Raw genomic sequence first — 18,512 nt, 5'->3', positions numbered from 1 at the left:
CGGTTCCGCCGTTCACACGTGATGCCGTGACAACGCGAAACGGTATATATGCTACAGTCAGATAAAATCAGTCAATAAGGATATTGACCGACGCCCTTAGTCAATAACCTTAATAACCGTCAATAAGGATATTGACTGGTTCAGGGTTTTGACTGTAACATAGATTAAGTTTAAAGTTTTTTGATATCTGTAATAATTACGGAATTATCACCTGTGCACACTTAACGATTACACTCTTCCTCCCTCGATAAATGAGCTATCTAACACCGAAATAATTTTTCAAATCGAACCAGTAGTTCCCGAGATAAGCGCGTTCAAAAAAACAAACAAACAAACACACATACAAACAAACAAACAAACTCTTCAGCTTTATAGTATTAGTATAGATAAGTAAATGTAAAACACTTGACTCTATTTTAAGTTATCGAATAATTTCAAAGACGGTTTTTTTTTCTCAAGGGTGATGCTGCTGAATAGAGATGGAAAGACACGATCTTTTGATAAGAACGCATGTGGATGCGCCAAATCTGAGGCTATTAATGTGTTGTTCTTACAGAAAGCGAAGGAGGCTCGTAGGTAAGTTAAAAAATAGTACTTACATCATTTTCTCTAACCTACTTTGTTTAGGGCCGATTTTTCAATCGCTAGTTAAAACTTACCCGTCTAATAAAGTATTGCACGATAATATTAAAATGTCACCTGTAAACAGTCAAATACGGGCAATTAGAATACATATTGAAATGGTAGTTTAATACGTTATTCGACGAATAAGTTTAAACCAAGGATTGAAAAATCAGCCCTTAATGTAATCTTTGTGTAACAATCTGTTAATCCTTATTTTTTCTAGACTACATTATAAATGTTAAAAATATCCTACTATATTTACGATTGTCATAAAATAGTCGAATACGTGATAAAACAGTCGAATATACAATACTATTTTTATCTGAACCGTATTAAATATTCTACTAATTCAAAAATCATTCTTCTGTAGAATCTACGCCGAAGTAGTCTACGTGAAATCTGAGTTCTCTGGATTTGTGATCGGACAGAACGGCCCCAGGTACGGTTTCTACCGGGAACCAGAGGAGCTGGAGGGCTTCTTGAAACAGTTCTATAAAGAAGCCCAGGTTGATCCGAAAGAAGTTCAATATGTGGAAGCTGTTGGTTCTGGTACAATTATTTATTTTTATTAAACATTTTTATTTTATCTGTTATAATTTTCGATTTTTATTTTTATTTTTCTGAAGATGAATATTCAAATTCAATTTAATTCGTAGTCTTCTTTCTTCTGTAATAAGTTTTATACTTAATGGTTTGTAACTAAATATATTATTTAATCATTTTATATGTAAAAAAAAAAACACTCAAAATCATAGTAATAATTATAAAATATTTGCTTCTTATATTATATTGTATTTATTTGATAAAATTACTTTAACAGCGACACCGGAAGCAGATAAAACTGAATTAGAAGCAATCGATAGAGTATTCTGCAAGAACAGAACCGATCCTCTCTATGTTGGGAGCGTGATGTCTAACATCGGATACGGTGAAGCAGCATCTGGTGTATCTGCTATTTCTAAGGTTACCTTATTTTTTGCATTATTGCTCATGAAGTTTCAAGAATTTAAATACTAAATTTATTAGTAGAATAGAGTGTCGCAGTCTTTTTAACCAGAATGGGACCCGCATTGCAAAAGACAGAAATACATGGAAATTAGAGGTAGTATTTGTCGACAGACAAGCTATTCCTTATAAACATCCTGTTGCCGATAGTGTAAATAAAAATTAGAATAAGTAGAATAACCTTAGTTTTTATGAAATTGGCACGTAATACTTAAGAAAAGTAACAGCAATAAGGGCTATTTTTTATATTTTATAATGTAGAATAATGTTTTAGGTGCTGCTTGGTTACGAGAAAGGACTACTAGCATCAAACCTCCACTGTGACAATCTAAGAGACGACGTCGAAGGAATACAGAAGGGAGTCATGCGCTTTGTGACCGACCACCAGCCTTTCGGTCGTGGATACACTGCTATCAACAACTTCTCCGTCACTGGTGTTAACGCTCATGTTCTTCTTAAGGGCCATTACAAACCAAAGGTATATTTATCAGCAAAGATTTTCTTTCAATTTTTACCTCTCCATTAATTGATAGTATTCCGTTATTCATTATTAATTCACTGAATTAAACATGCATAACATATTGACACAACAATGTGAGATTAATGAAAAATATGTTGATGAATGATTTATTACATTTAATTGAATATTGCAGGATCTGAACAGGTACAAATCTGACATTCCTCATTTAGTCACGACCTCCGGAAGGCAACAATCTTCAGTGGAGAAGATATTAAATGACTTGAAGTCCCGTCCCGTTGACCCTGAAGAAATAACTCTCCTTCATAGCATTCACCAGGATAAAATTTCTGGACATATGGGAAGAGGATATGTTATTCTCGGTACGTATTTTTTTAATAAGAAATAACAGAGAAAACTCAAGAATTCAAAAGGAAGATTATGAGTTACAAATCAAATAAAGCGAAAATGATTAGTTGAAGATAGTATCTTCAACCGTCCTTGTATAAAACTTCTTCTTGTTTTCTAGATACCAATGAAAACAATGAAACTATCACTGTAACTGAAAAGGCAGACTATTTCGACGATGTTACGAACCCGCTGTGGTTCGTGTACAGTGGGATGGGTTCGCAGTGGACTGGAATGGGAACCGAACTCATGCGCATACCTGTCTTTGCTAAGGCTATACAACGGTGGGTATTTGTCATTCTTATTATTTTTCAAGAGCGATTACAGTATTGTAAACATGGTCACTGGTCAGTGTTGGATGTTGTCTTTTGCTTTACACTTCCGTATTCCTATCAAATTGTAAGTTTCGGGTACAAAAGTACAAAAGACTCGATGATCGATAAAATATTAATAATATAATAATATAAACATTTATTGACAACAAAACACACCACACAGATACAAAACAAAAAAAAACAAACATAATTTAAAAAAATATTGATGAACGTCTTTATAAGGTCTTTATAGATAGATAGTTACGCATCCACCCCAACCCTCTGTGTTAGGTTGAGCAATAGCCTTCCGCTGGCCTCAGCAAGACCACCGGAGAGTTCTTGCAATTTAACATAAGCATTCCACATAATGGAAAACATTTGTTTCGCAATAAGGTATCGCTTGTATCATTGCATGTAATTCTGGCATTAACATTTGTGACTCCAAATCGTCCACTTGTTATAGTTAAGTAATTAAATAAGTTTAATTTTAATTTTATTTTATTTCTTTTTTAAAAAAAGTCAAATCGCTCCCGCAAAGTTTAACTGGCGCAGCCGGTAGGATAGCCATATAAGGTCTGCATGTCTAGAGGTCTTCAAAATTAGCCCTAGAACATTGCTATAAAGGCCGTGCTACCCTAAAAGAACCGAAATATAAATTTGTTAAACGACCACGACAAGGACATGGGATCGACGATCGGTTGGTGAGTAAAACTTTTTGCCATCCTTTCTCATATATTCCTATATCCTTTTCACGAGAGTGTAATTTTGACTTTTAATTATTTTTTTACTGTTATTTTGGGATTGAACGTCTCTCACTATAACGGATCTGGTTTTAATATGAAATTCTATTAAATCAGTAATTAGTTATAACTTATACAATAAGGAATATCGTATTTAATTCTAAGAATTGTCTTGCATAAAACTCTGCACAGACTAATTAGCTATAGAGTGTAACTTAAATAAAAGTTTTACATAAGAAAAGTAAATGAATTTTTGCATAAAGAAATATTAATATTAATTGATTTAAATGATCTCAAAATTGATCGTAATTCAATTAATAAATTTTATATTTTATATGTGATTCACTTTACTTCAAGTTTTAATTTTTATAGTAATTGATAACATATAATTTTTTATTGTGCTATATTTAAATTTTTATTATATTGTGTTTTAATTGATTTCTGTGTGTGTGTGATTTTTATAATTCGAAATTATTGTAATTGGTTAAAGACTTCAGAACTTTAATTACTCTGTACTTATTTAACATGGAAAGCGTAAACGTAATAACAATTCCGAGTGATATGTTAAAGCTTATTCCTCTTTTTGATGGAGACAAAAGAATTTTGAATTTATTCTTTCGAAAATGTGAATATATAATTAATAAATTTAGAGGGCATGAAGAACAGAATATTTACGTTTTACATGCCATAACTAGTAGATTAATAGGCGATGCCGCCGCGTTATTATCCGAGCGCGAAGACATTAATACTTGGCCCGCTTTAAAGGAATTACTAGAACAGCATTTTGGTGATCCGCGTAGTGAGGATTGCATAAAAATCTCTCTCGAGTCCTGTAAAATTAAATCCGGCGAAAGTTACCTTGAATTTTGTAATAGGATACAGAATATTCGATCATTATTAATATCGAAGGTAAATTTATCGGTAGATATGGAAATTAAACGCGCGAAAATTGCGATTTATAATCATACAGCCCTGAACGTTTTCTTATATAATTTGCCCGAAAGCATGGTGCGTATTGTAAGACTGAAATCACCTAGTACATTAGAACAGGCTTTAGAAATCGTTCTAGAAGAAGTTAATTTTCACGAGCAATACCAATCGCGCAATCGTATCCACAATAATACAACGCTGCCGAAGCAAACGCCTAACGTTACGGTGCCCCAATTTTTACAAAATAATCCTCAACAAAGATTTAATTTTGGGATACCAAATGTACCTCAAAATGCACAGCAGGCAAAATTTGGTTTTAAATTTACACCTCAACAACCGTTTAATAAAAACCCACAGTTCGGGTATAGGCCTTCATTCAATCAAAATCCACAATTTGGTTATAGACCAACATTTAATCAAAATCCACAATTTGGTTATAGGCCTCCTCAAACTTTTGGTATGACGCCACAGCATTTCGGTCAAAGACCTCCTCAAAATAACCGCTTTGAGTCTACTGACGTTTCCATGAGGACGGCACCCCCTCGACCACAAAATATAACTCAGCCAGGTTTTAGAGTGAACGAAACCGACTTACATAATGACAATAATTATTACTATGACTACAATCCTTACGACTATACGAATTACTATAGCTATAATCCTTACGACTATACGAATTACTATGGATGTAATCCTTACGATACGAATTACGAATACGATGAGAATGAGATTTATACACCCACTGACGATACCCAAGACATTAATGTGCATCCGTCTGATGAAGAAAATTTTCGAACGAAAGCCTCTACAAAGAAAAAATCATAGAGTTAAATTGCAATCCAAGTCTGAAATTGCCACAAATTTATATTCCTGAAAGTAATTCCAAATTTATGATTGATACTGGGAAACAAAATTTAAACGCGGACGCTTTATCTAAAATTAGGGTTAACGCTACGCATTCCGATAACGAAAACGAATCTATGGTTGTTAATATAGGTGATAGAGACAATAGGACAAGAACGTGTAACGACTCTAGTACAATTACTATATCAGAACGCGATTCTAGTGAAACGATATCTATTCCCGACTCTGAAACTCTATCGGCGATGAGTTCTCCTAGAACATGTGACTACCCAGTCAGGTCACCATCTGTAACGTCGAAATCGGATACAGTTCATTCAGCTAATATTGTAGAATCGTCCGGTATACCTATATTACATGAAGCAATAGACACAAAACCAAATCAAATTTTAGTATATACGTGGTTTAAGAACGAAATGCAAGTTCACGACCTTTCACGTGAAAAGCAAAAGGTTTTAGAAGTTTTCTTGCCTACTAATAATCCGGATCTAGTAAAACAATTTTTAAAAGAGTATATTAAACCGAAAGTTAAGTATTTCATTTATTTCGAAGATGATGAACATCGCAAACAGTTTACTAGCATTGTCATAGAATTATTTAGAAAGGATACAGTATTGTTATTTGAATGTACAGAGCGTGTAGTTTTTATAGAAGATGAGAAGGAACAAAAGGCTATTATTATAAAACACCATCAAGGCAAAACGTGTCACCGCGGTATTAAGGAGACTCTAGCAAGTATACGTAGAAATTATTTTTGGCACAATATGCAGGAAACTATTTCAGCCCTTATTAATGCTTGTGAAACTTGTTCTAAAATGAAGTATGATCGTAATCCCTTTAAACCTATTTTACAATTAACTCAAACACAAGACGCGCCGTTCCAAGAAATATTTATTGATATTTTTCAGATAGAAGGAAATTATTACTTAACTATTATCGACGCATTTAGTAAGTTAGGTCAAGCCATTCCAATAGACAATAGATCAACGGCAGAAGTAGTGCGTGCACTCATGAAGTATTTTTCGTTTTACGGCACTCCTAGAAAGATTAGTTCAGATCCCGGTAGTGAATTTAATAATGAGCTAATGAAAGAATTTTTGAATTTACATAAAATTGAGCTTCATATCGGCTCACCTAATAATCCTAATTCAATGGGATTAATTGAGCGTTTACATTCGACCATTAGTGAAATTTATAGATGTGCGAAATACGAAGAGAAATGCACGGATGCAGCATCAGTAATGATGTATTCAATTATTGCCTATAATAGTTCAATTCATTCAGTTACGGGCTTAACCCCTTTTGAAGTCGTATTTGGTCACACGGATTCAGGTAGCTTATTTAACGCTGATTTCGAGCAGCATTATATACAGCAATTGGTTAAGGACCATGCAAAACGTTTAAAGGTTCTATATAAACATTTAGCAGAGAAAATGATCGAAACTAAGCAAAAGGTAAAGGATAGGAGAGGTGGTGAAGATCCAATCAGTCTCCCATCAGGAAAAATTATATTTGCAAAAGACGTTAATAAGCGAAAAAGCAAGGATAAGCCGCGATTCCATAAAGCTAAGGTTATAGGACAAGGTTCAAGGAACGTTGTACCGATAGAGATTGGTAAAAGGAAGACTAAGGTCCCTATTATAAATGTAAAACGCCCTCCGCAGGTGGTGTTGGCTGATAGTGATGAGGTCCGCGCTGGCCCTTCAACTACAACCTCTTCAACATAACCCGGGAATTTATCCTGTGAAAGAAGGGCAAGCATATCTTCAAACAGACTATTGGACTATAATTAAGGTTTTAAATTTAGATAAGATTAATGATGACTTAAATTTTATTATTAGCAAATACAGTGAATTCGATAGTTTAATTAATAAGAATATTTCATACTTACACGATTTTCAAGTGGCAAAATATCACGCTGAATATATTCGTGATATAACGATTCAGAAATACGAACAGTTAGTCCCACAGAAACGTGTCAAGAGAGGAATCCTCAATCCTCTAGGTTCCTTAATTAAAATTATAACCGGAAATTTAGACTATAGTGACGCAATGAGATACGATAAACTTACAGCTAAACTTGAAAACGATCAAACTATCGTTAGAAATAAAATTACTTTAATATCTAAAATGCTCGATAGTTTTATTAATACTACTGAAGTCTTAAATCAAAATTCTAAAATATTAGATAAGCGTTTAAAAATTGTAGAATCTATGATTAAGGAATTAGCATCTAAGGATAATCATTGGGTTTATACTACTTATGTTGTAAGCCTTTTAAATTTATTTGTAAGTAACTTTCGTACTATTTTTATAAAATTAGGAGAAATAGAGACTGCTCTAGCATTTAGTAAAGTATCCATACTACATCAAAGTATTATTAATTCTACTGAGTTGTTGCAACATTTAATTTTTATATCTCAAACTGAAAATTTAGTGTTTAAAGCGAGTGAGGCAAACTTAGTAAAACTAGAAGAAACTATTAATGTTAAATCGTATATTAAACAAAACCAGATTACGTTCATAATGGAGGTTCCAATTACAGATAATTATACTTATAACTATTACAAATTATACTCTATACCTATGTACCGTGCATCCGATAGTAAAACCCTTTCCATTTTTCCTAAATATCCTTACCTGTTGGCAAAGGGGATGAAATACTTACCGATCGTAAAACCGTGCCGATCGCTCGCTGCTGGAGAACAATTTCTATGCGATGAACGAAATCAAACGCCTTATCCTGAAACTACTTGCATAGAACAACTGCTTAAATTTGAAGGAAACCCAATGCACTGCGAACAACAGCTAATCAATATAGAGAATGTGAGAATGCAAAGAATCACATCTATAAGTTGGATACTTTTCTCAAAATACAGAAATACTCTGACTCAAATTTGCAATGGTGATGTCAGCAAATATCCTGTCGTGGGCACATACATAATGACCATCGACGAACCATGTAGCATCGAGATCCAGAATATAACGATTCGCCCTCACCAAGTAATCACTGAGAATGATCCGGTAGAACCAACAAAAATTATAGTTTTGCCGCAATTACCTGTGAATAGAACTCCAACATTATCCAGTACACGTGTACTCAATATGCGAGGAATCAACTTGGACGAAGTTAAATATATGTCAACGATATTAAAGCAATCAGTGTTCAGTGATAGTGAAATGGTTAACAGTGAAAGAAATTTTAGATTCAGTGCTACTTTAGGCTATACGTCTCTATTTTTAATATTTGTACTTGTAATTCTATTTTTACTTTACTTACTTCGTTATAAGATATTAAATGTAATGTGTCTGCGAAATCATCGGATAGTTATTAAAAATGAACAAACCGATAATTTCGCACTTAAGGAGGGAGGAGTTACGCATCCACCCCAACCCTCTGTGTTAGGTTGAGCAATAGCCTTCCGCTGGCCTCAGCAAGACCACCGGAAAGTTCTTGCAATTTAACATAAGCATTCCACATAATGGAAAACATTTGTTTCGCAATAAGGTATCGCTTGTATCATTGCATGTAATTCTGGCATTAACATTTGTGACTCCAAATCGTCCACTTGTTATAGTTAAGTAATTAAATAAGTTTAATTTTAATTTTATTTTATTTCTTTTTTAAAAAAAGTCAAATCGCTCCCGCAAAGTTTAACTAGATAGATAGATAGAAAACACTTTATTGCACACAAAAACAAAATTTACAGAAACGATATTATTATAATAAATGTACAATTTGGCGGCCTTATCGCTTAAAAGCGATTTCTTCCAGGCAACCTTGGTCTTTATATTTTCCCTACTCTGAGATTATTTTTACAACATACCTTATTTTGCTTTTAGTTGCCACGAAGTGTTAAAGCCTAAAGGAGTGGACCTTATCAAAATAATAACTTCATCAGACAAGACAATCTTTGAGAACATTCTGCATTCCTTCGTTGGGATTGCTGCCGTTCAAATTGGTCTCACTGATGTTCTTACGGCGTTAGGAATTGTTCCTGACAAAATTATAGGTATTTTAATTTTTTGGTGTTAATAAGTAGTTCTTCAAAATTGTATCAGTCAAATAACCATTATTTAAAATCTGAAAACTTAATTTTTTCGCATTCGTCCATTATTCTTTTCTTTTGATATAAATTTAACCTTCTTATTGATAACTACTTCAAGCAGACTACTGAATTACTTACAAAATTTTTTTAGAACGTAAATGTATTTTATCCATTTAATTTTATTTATTTATTTATTTTTATTCTGGACTAGTAGTTTATTAAACCGAGACAATTTAATTTTCTAGGTCATAGTGTAGGGGAGCTGGGATGCGCGTACGCAGATGGATGCCTCACAGCAGAAGAGACGATCCTCTCTGCGTACAGCCGCGGGCTCGTGTCTGTACAGACACCGTTTATTAAGGGATCTATGGCGGCTGTTGGTTTAGGTTATTCAAAGGTATACATTTTACGTGGTAATATTTGGCTTACGTACATAGGTTCATTAAAAAAATCGTTCAATAAAAAATCTGGAAGAACATTGTGCTTTTAAATGCGACGACGCTTAGATTTGTATGGTATTTGGGCTTTTATGTTTGAATTTTATGCTTAATAATTTTAATTAAATGCGTTTTAATGATTCAGGTTGCCAAGATGTGCCCTCCAGAAATCGAAATCGCGTGCCACAATAGTTCTGAGTCCGCTACAATATCTGGACCAGCCGAAATTATGCAGAAGTTTGTTCAATCTCTCACTGCAAAGGGTATATTCGCTAAAGAAGTGCCATGTTCAAATATAGCTTACCATTCAAGATATATTGCAGAAGCAGGTAAGAATTCTATTTTAACTGAAATTAATGAACTGAACATGAAATACTCTGACGTTTTATTTTAATCTATATACATATAATAAATCTGTAGAAGGGTCAATTCTGTACATTGAAAATATTGAAAAAATAAATAGCAGAGGGTGTTACTGGATCAATACCAAACCCAAATATGTGATTAAATAAATTTTTGTCTGTCTGTCTGTCTGTATGTGAAGGCATCACGGAAAAACTAACAGTTCGATTTCGACGAAACTTGGTATAATTATACCTTATTATCCTGGGCATAAAATAGGATACTTTTTATCCCGGAAAAATACGTAGAAAAAAATAAATCTTAATTTTTCTTAATTTTTCCGCGCGGACGGAGTCGCGGGCGGAAGCTAGTTGTGAATAAGACTAAACATATTGACTGTTTTTTTCATATTTTAAAACACAATCGATCATTTTGATCAATTGATCATATTACCCATGTTATTAGAAACTCTTAAGAAATAGCTGTGTAGAGTGAAATGGAGAGTTGCTTTTTTTATGTGGCGTCTCTCAATGTTAGCCAGAAGGGCTTCTACATTTTAACGCGGACGCGAGGAGAGTTGCTTTTGCACTTCTATGCTACTGCACTCACTTGCTATGCTGTTGAAAAATCGATAACTGCAGTTTAATTATCTAGTAGTAATATGATTTTTACATATGTAAATTTAATACAATGTTCCCTTCTTCTATTGCATTAATATATTTCGTATGTTTCTAGGTCCTGGTCTATTGAAATACCTAAAGGAAGTGATTAAGACACCTGTGGCCCGCTCTGACCGCTGGGTATCTACCTCTATACCACAGGACAAATGGGACTCGCCGCTAGCCAAATATTCTTCAGCTGAATATCACACCAACAACTTACTTGTTAGTATATAGTATATTCATAAAAATTCTAATTGCCAAAAATCCCCATAAGTAGATATATGTATATACTGTGGCAAAACACGACTGTGTTCCTATTATTTGCCATGCCATTTAATAAACTAATGGAAGTATTTTCAATTCGTAGAGATTTATTTTAAAATCTAGAGCTATTTATATTTATGCCTCATAGAAGAATTTTTTTCAACCTAATTATAGCGGATGGACATTGAGATTATTTTGTTGTTCTCTAATGAAGATGATTACTGAAGTAGAATTGCGTATACTATTTCATTGATCGACCTATGTATACGTATTTAATGTACTGAATGGATTCAAACAAAGTATTCTTGCGAATAAATTAATTAAATTCTCTTGAATACAGGTTTAACCTAGCATAGGAGTCATTGTTTACTTATGGTGTAGAAAACAATATACCTACAAATTATAAAACCAATCTGTGTATATCTAAATAAACTTTATTTTATAAAAAAGTAGGTATCAGCTAGTTAATCAATATCATTTACAGAATCCAGTGCTATTCGAAGAAACATCAGCCCTGATCCCAGCCAACGCGGTGCTGGTCGAGGTGGCGCCGCACGGGCTGCTGCAGGCGATCCTCAAGCGGTCCCTCACAAGCTGCGTCAACATTCCGCTGACCAACCGTGGGCATAAGGACAATGCGGTGTTTATGCTTGATGCTATTGGCAAGTTAGTACTGGTTTTTAACCTTTGACGCAAAACAATGGAGTGATATAAGATTTACATGTCTGTGTGTTTGTCCGTGTATGGATGTGTTATCGAAACTCACGAACGAATAAACCAATTTCAAGTTTGTATTTTTGTTTTTTCACAGACTCTACATGAAAGGATACAATCCAAAGATTCAAGCATTATACCCTAAAGTGGAGTTCCCGGTATCCACAGGCACCCCCATGCTGGGACATTTGATTGAATGGGAACACAGTGAGAAATGGTAAGCAATTATTACATAAAAATTATTTACTGCGTAAAAGTTTTTATCAACATTTTAGTATTTAAAATTTCTTGGGATCATGCTCATTGCATGATCATATATTATGTATTGTAAAGACTGACAAATGCAAATTACGAAAGAATAGAAGACTTTCGATTGCGAAGGTGGGATTTAGGGGTAGCGGAGAGGCTAGGAGTTGCCCCGGTTTGGCAAAAAGTTGCGGTTTCGAATTTTTCTATTTTTTTTTAAATGTCTCCTTTATAATACAACAAAGAAAAGCTTACAACTAAATATAAAATGATTGATGTGATACCTTTACAGGGCAGTACCAGTGTACATATCAGGCTTGAAGAAGACAGCTGCTGCATGCAACTTTACTTTATCTCTACACGACGATGAACACAACTTTTTACGAGGACACGTTATTAAAGGTAAATTTAAAAAAAAATAATAATATGATCAAAAAACAAAATTCTGATTGACTGATCGGTTGGCTTGGTTGGTAGTGGCCCTGCCTTCCAAGCCAGAGGTCGTGGTTTCGATTTCCACCCAGGGTAAATATTTGTGTGATGAACATAGATTTTTGCTCTGTGTCTGGGTGTTAATTATCTATATAATAATTATTTAAATTTATATATTATGTATGTTTATCAGCCATCTGGTTTACATAACACAAGTGAAAACTTAGTATGGGATCAGATCGTGCCGTGTGTGAAAATTGTCCCGAACTATTTATTTGTTTATTATATTATCTTGTCTATTAGTCGTAATATTAATGATAACTTACAGGGAAGAACGTATATCCATACTCCGCGGCTCTTATGGCAGTATGGGACACATTCGATATGAGTCTAAATTACAAGAGAAAGGCTGTCTCCGTACAATTTAAAGACGTTCATCTGTTTGTCCAACCGAGGCTGCACGATAAACGACCCTTGAAACTTAGCGTCAGTCTTCATAGAGGGAATGGAGTTTTTGAGGTAAACAAATCTTAATATATATCTAATGTACGTGTTCAAGCAATGAATAATTTTTAATATTTTTGTCGTCGGGTTCGTAAAAAGGGTACTTAATGCAACAATAATATTTAAGAAATGAAAATAGTTTTTTTAAGAAATCATTTCATTCATTTCTTTACGTTGAAAAGAGGAAGAAGGAACTTTTATAAATAAGATAATAAGAGATTTCATTATTCAGAGATTTCTTACATAATCAGGTACATTCTGTTTTTATTATGTTACTATCATTCATCAGTGTAATATTAAAACAAAGCGATTATCCACAGGTAGAAAATGACGATATTATAGTAGCTAAAGGAACAATATCTTTAAGTGAAAAGAGCAATGACATCTATCGTCTGTTAGTGTTCCCAGTTAAACATGAAGATACGATAACACTGAAATCTGACGACATCTACAAATTACTCTGCGCCCGTGATTATAGTTATAGGTTGGTTAATTTAATTTATTACGAAATATATAATATATATTCAAATATATATATATATATATATATATAGATATCTCCATGGGCACTATGTTGATCAAACGTGCCATATAGTTAGTAATTATTTGATCCGTTTTCACTTGTTGATCCGGTTGGTATTTGTGGATCCATTGCCACACCACCGTCCGTATGTGGATCCGAACGGAGCCACAAGTGTCACCATCAGTAATAATAATAATTACGCGCTTTTTATACAAATCCACCTTTTTTGCGTTTTAGCTCTTGTTGATCCGATTCAAATGAGCCAATCACAGCCCACCGAGCTCAGCCATTGGTCGCTTGCGGCCTTAGCCATTTGAAGGTTTCAAGACATTTATTCCCGTTATAGAAACGTATGTTGCCGTTCGCCTTACATAATTTGTTCGGATCTTCGGGAGGGCAAGATAGCTAGCTCGTCTATAATTAGGATAGTGGCGATTCTATGTTGAGATTATGATATTTGAATTTATGTTTTTATGTAGCGCTTTGCGGATGAACATACACGTATTTTATAAAAGTATAATTGTTTTAAATTCATTATTTTAGTATCGTCGTAGATTTTATTTGTAGAAGTTAAAAAAGGATAGTTAAAGATAGTTTTAATGATTTTATTTTGTAAAATTTGGGGTGGCGCTAATTTATTTTTGTAAGCACTCCCCGATACTTCTATTAAATACATTAGGTGCGGCTTTACTAACGTGTTGTAGATGGTGTGGCGTAATTTATGAGGAATGCAAGAAGTAATATTATGCAGAGATCTAGGAAGTGCTGATAATTTATTTTTTAGGTGGTCGATGTGATAATTCCATTTCAGAGAGCTGTTCGATTCGCAAACCTAGGCATTTCTCGTGGGTTTTATGTTCTAATACAACACCGTTAATTTTAAGTGGAGCGTGTGGTGGAATAATTTTATGAGCTTTGAATTTAGATATATTTTTAGTAGATTGCATTTATTTATTTAATTTATTTAAATCATTTTGTGCTTGCGCTATCATGTCCTGTATAGAGGGAACAAAATAAAACAGACAGGTGTCATCCGCATAAAGTGTTAGGTGACCATTTAGCTTTAAATCTTGGAAATTATTAATATAAATTAAAAAAATTAATGGGCCTAGAATCGAACCTTGTGGTATGCCACATGTAATTAGTAAGGGAATGCTATCATGGTTATCTATTTTAACTATTCGTGATCGATTTTTTAAATATGATTTCAGCATATCTAGTGCTTTACCATTAATGTTAATGGATGCTAATTTCTTTATTAAAAGTTCGTGAGAAACGGTATCAAAGGCCTTTTGTAGGTCAATAAACACTCCCAAAACTATATTGTTTGCGTCAATGTTCTGTTTTATTTTAATAGTTAGGTCCATAGTCGCTGACAGAGTGTTACTTTTTGGCTTAAATCCGTATTGACGCACTGAAATAAAATTAAATGAGTCTAAATATTTTTCTATTCTCGTGTGTAAAATCTTCTCCAATATTTTTGACAATACTGGCAAAACCGAAATTGGCCTATAGTTCAAATTTTGAGCCACTCTTATAGATAGGAGTTACCTTCGCTATTTATAACGAGTCCGGAAAACGTCTTTGACTTATGGCTTGGTTAAAACAGTCGCTTAAGGTATGATTTAATTTTTAACCGATTTCAAAAAAAGGAGGAGGTTATCAATTCGGCCGGTATGTTTTTTTTTATGTATGTACACCGATTACTCCGAGGTTTCTGAACCGATTTACGTGATTCTTTTTTGTTCGATGCGGGATGGTGCCGAATTGGTCCCATAAAAATTTTATTTGGATAGGCCCAGTAGTTTTTATTTTATGAGCATTTTTGTCTGTATTTGTAAATGTTGCAAGTGCAAGTTTGAAGGCGGTTGTTTTTAACGCAGTTATCTACTTGTTCTTTGATGCATTTAATTGCTTTTGTAGTAATACCATCAAGACCTGTACTACAGCTGTTTGAATTAAGGTTATTTATAATTATATATTTTTTTACTGGCTTCGGTAGGTCTGAACTTATTAGTGAGGTAATTTTTTTTAAATTTCGTAGTTTTCTTTAGATTTCCTCTCCTTTGAGTTATAAGATGTCGATTCTGGGAAACCAGTAATAATTAAATTTTATTCGCGGCTCTTTCTGTCCCGTAGTTCCTTGATTAAGTTTTAAATTATATGAAGTTGATTTTTAGACGTAAAACCCGATGGATTGGCTGACTGATTTATTGATTAAAGATTTAATTCCAGTGATTTTATTTTACTCTCACCCTAGTTTATCTGGGATTCTAATTGAGAAATAGTACTCTTCAATATGTTTTGTTCAGTAATTATCATATGTATTATCATACATGCTGATGACTTAATTTCAATTATTTGATTCGTATTTTGGCGAATTAAATTCAAGGATTGTTCGTTGGACGATTTAATATCGGTCATTTGTGTTTTTACCTCAGAAATGTTTTCATGAATTTTGTTTACTATTTGTTCATTTGAGCATACATATTTTTCAAGTAATGTACTAATACGGCTCAACTCCGACCGAATATCCTTCATATCATCACTACATCTGCAATCTTGTTCTAGCGGTTGTTTCCGTTTTCTGTAAGTAATTTGAGTATCAGTTGGCGTAAAACTCGTAGAAAACGAACTTAGCTTCGATAGATAGGGATGCGATCCACCGGCAGTACCCACTGCACCACTGCTGGTTTAACGTGTTGGCGATCTGCGTACACTCATATTTACTCCGCAATGGATAATTTGTGCAGGAATATGAGTCGTCATTTGTTTGACCTAAATCTAACATTTTAATTATTTTATCAGATTGATATCAGAATCAGGGCAAAGGCGAACGCTATACGTCAATAAATATTATGATAATTATCTTGATATTTACTGATGATTCAAGAGGTAGGTTGTTATTTGTAGGATGCATAACTACTTGAGAATTATCACCGTCACTGTATGACGAAAGGTTCGTCCAAATATCTATCTTTTTAGGGTTCCGAATTTTTAGTTTCACAACGTTTTCTATAAGTTTCAATTGAATTACGGTCGACTTCTTCAACTTCCATAAAACTCAGGAGATTTTTTGCTAGCCATAATTTCATATCTCCATGTCAATGTCATGCAAGTGCATATAAATGGAACAGATCAACATACGACTTATGATTTGGTATATAAAACGGAGTCAAGAAGTGTTTGAGCATTTCAAAATTTGAACCGTTACGGAGTCGAGTTCGTCTAGTCTAGGCGGATTTAGCAATGTATGGAACATTATACCTAACTATAATATGTTTGTGTACGGAGCCAACAAATACTGTAGGGTTTACGAAAAATAATCTATGTTACTTAATATACAGTTTCGTTTTGTCGGATCAAATAAAGCTGTAATTTTGATAATATAAATGGATCTGATCAACATACGACTTTGGATTTGGTATATAAAACGGAGCCAACAAGTGTTTATGGGTTTCTGAATTTTGGCCGTTACGGAGTCGATTCAGTTCGAGATCTTAGCAATAAAAATGTTGAGTATATCAATTTCTCCATGAATACGTTTGGCAACATCGCCCAAATATTTGCGCCGTTGCCACTCCGGGCAAAATCTATGCAACCGGAGTCGAGTAATAAGGGGGAAAAGGTGGAATAAGGAATGCACGGCAGTCGGGCTGGATCAACTTAGTGCCCAGGTTGGTATTTATATATATATATATATATATATATATATATATATAGATATCTCCACGGGCACTATGTTGATCAAACGTGCCATATAGTTAGTAATTATTTGATCCGTTTTCACTTGTTGATCCGGTTGGTATTTGTGGATCCATTGCCACACCACCGTCCGTATGTGGATCCGAACGGAGCCACAAGTGTCACCATCAGTAATAATAATAATTACGTGCTTTTTATACAAATCCACCTTTTTTGCGTTTTAGCTCTTGTTGATCCGATTCAAATGAGCCAATCAGAGCCCACCGAGCTCAGCCATTGGTCGCTTGCGGCCTTAGCCATTTGAAGGTTTAAAGACATTTATTCCCGTTATAGAAACGTATGTTGCCGTTCGCCTTCCATAATTTGTTCGGATCTTCGGGAGGGCAAGATAGCTAGCTCGTCTATTAGGATAGTGGCGATTTGATGTTGAGAATATAATATTTGTATTTATGTTTTTATGTAGCGCTTTGCGGATGAACATACACGTATTATAAAAGTATAATTGTTTTAAATTCATTATTTTAGTGTCGTCGTAGATTTTTTTTAGTTAAAAGAGGATAGTAAAAGATGGTTTTAATGATTTTATTTTGTAAAATTTGGAGTGGCGCTAGTTTATTTTTGTAAGCACTCCCCCATACTTCTATTAAATACATTAGGTGCGGCTTTACTAACGTGTTGTAGATGGTGTGGCGTAATTTATGAGGAATGCAAGAAGTAATATTACGCAGAGATCTAAGAAGTGCTGATAATTTATTTTTTAGGTGGTCGATGTGATGATTCCATTTTAGAGAGCTGTCGATTCGCAAACCTAGTAGATCGGGAGTCATTGACACAAAATTTCGAGTCATTTGTAACAGGATGGCGGTTCTACAGGGGTGTATTGATGTACGCAATGACAGAAAGAAAAATGATGGTGTGAACGCTGGTACCGGCGGCTTAGTCGCGTGGGCGTTAGTCAAACTCGTCGGAAAAATAGCGAAAGTCAAACGATTTGTAACACAAAAATTTTAGAATTTACCGATAGCCCATAAAAAAGATGTAGACGGTAGTGTCATGCCATACTTTTCCGGTGTGACATAAATCCCGCCATACCGACGCGAATGCGTTGATTTAAAAAAAAACAATTCAACCATTGTATTGTGCAATTCAAATCGTATACTTTTATTTTCTTAATCATTTACTTTGTATCCTTTATCATTAGTCACTAAAATTTATTTTGTTAACTTGCCAAATATAATGTAACATGGAATTTGCAAGGGAAGGCACTGCCTTCTGAGATATAGGAATTACCTAGT

General features: G+C 34.1%; 1 protein-coding gene across 1 annotated transcript in view; it reads left to right on the top strand.

Annotated features, from left to right (window-relative positions):
* Window positions 1-18,512, top strand: part of LOC123700098 (fatty acid synthase-like) — a 36,304-nt gene that overhangs the window by 2,843 nt on the left and 14,949 nt on the right. The window contains exons 6-20 of the mRNA XM_045647220.1: window positions 460-576; window positions 995-1,173; window positions 1,445-1,587; window positions 1,904-2,107; window positions 2,283-2,469; window positions 2,616-2,778; window positions 9,183-9,352; window positions 9,634-9,785; window positions 9,971-10,154; window positions 10,903-11,051; window positions 11,578-11,759; window positions 11,905-12,024; window positions 12,346-12,455; window positions 12,814-13,004; window positions 13,310-13,473. Coding sequence (XP_045503176.1) covers window positions 460-576; window positions 995-1,173; window positions 1,445-1,587; window positions 1,904-2,107; window positions 2,283-2,469; window positions 2,616-2,778; window positions 9,183-9,352; window positions 9,634-9,785; window positions 9,971-10,154; window positions 10,903-11,051; window positions 11,578-11,759; window positions 11,905-12,024; window positions 12,346-12,455; window positions 12,814-13,004; window positions 13,310-13,473 — 2,415 coding nt within the window. The remainder of the gene's footprint in view (window positions 1-459; window positions 577-994; window positions 1,174-1,444; window positions 1,588-1,903; window positions 2,108-2,282; window positions 2,470-2,615; window positions 2,779-9,182; window positions 9,353-9,633; window positions 9,786-9,970; window positions 10,155-10,902; window positions 11,052-11,577; window positions 11,760-11,904; window positions 12,025-12,345; window positions 12,456-12,813; window positions 13,005-13,309; window positions 13,474-18,512) is intronic.

Source organism: Colias croceus, chromosome 19 (genome assembly GCF_905220415.1).
Source record: "Colias croceus chromosome 19, ilColCroc2.1".
In the NCBI taxonomy this organism is placed as follows: Eukaryota; Metazoa; Arthropoda; class Insecta; order Lepidoptera; family Pieridae; genus Colias; species Colias croceus.
This window is presented reverse-complemented; position numbering and strand designations above follow the sequence as displayed.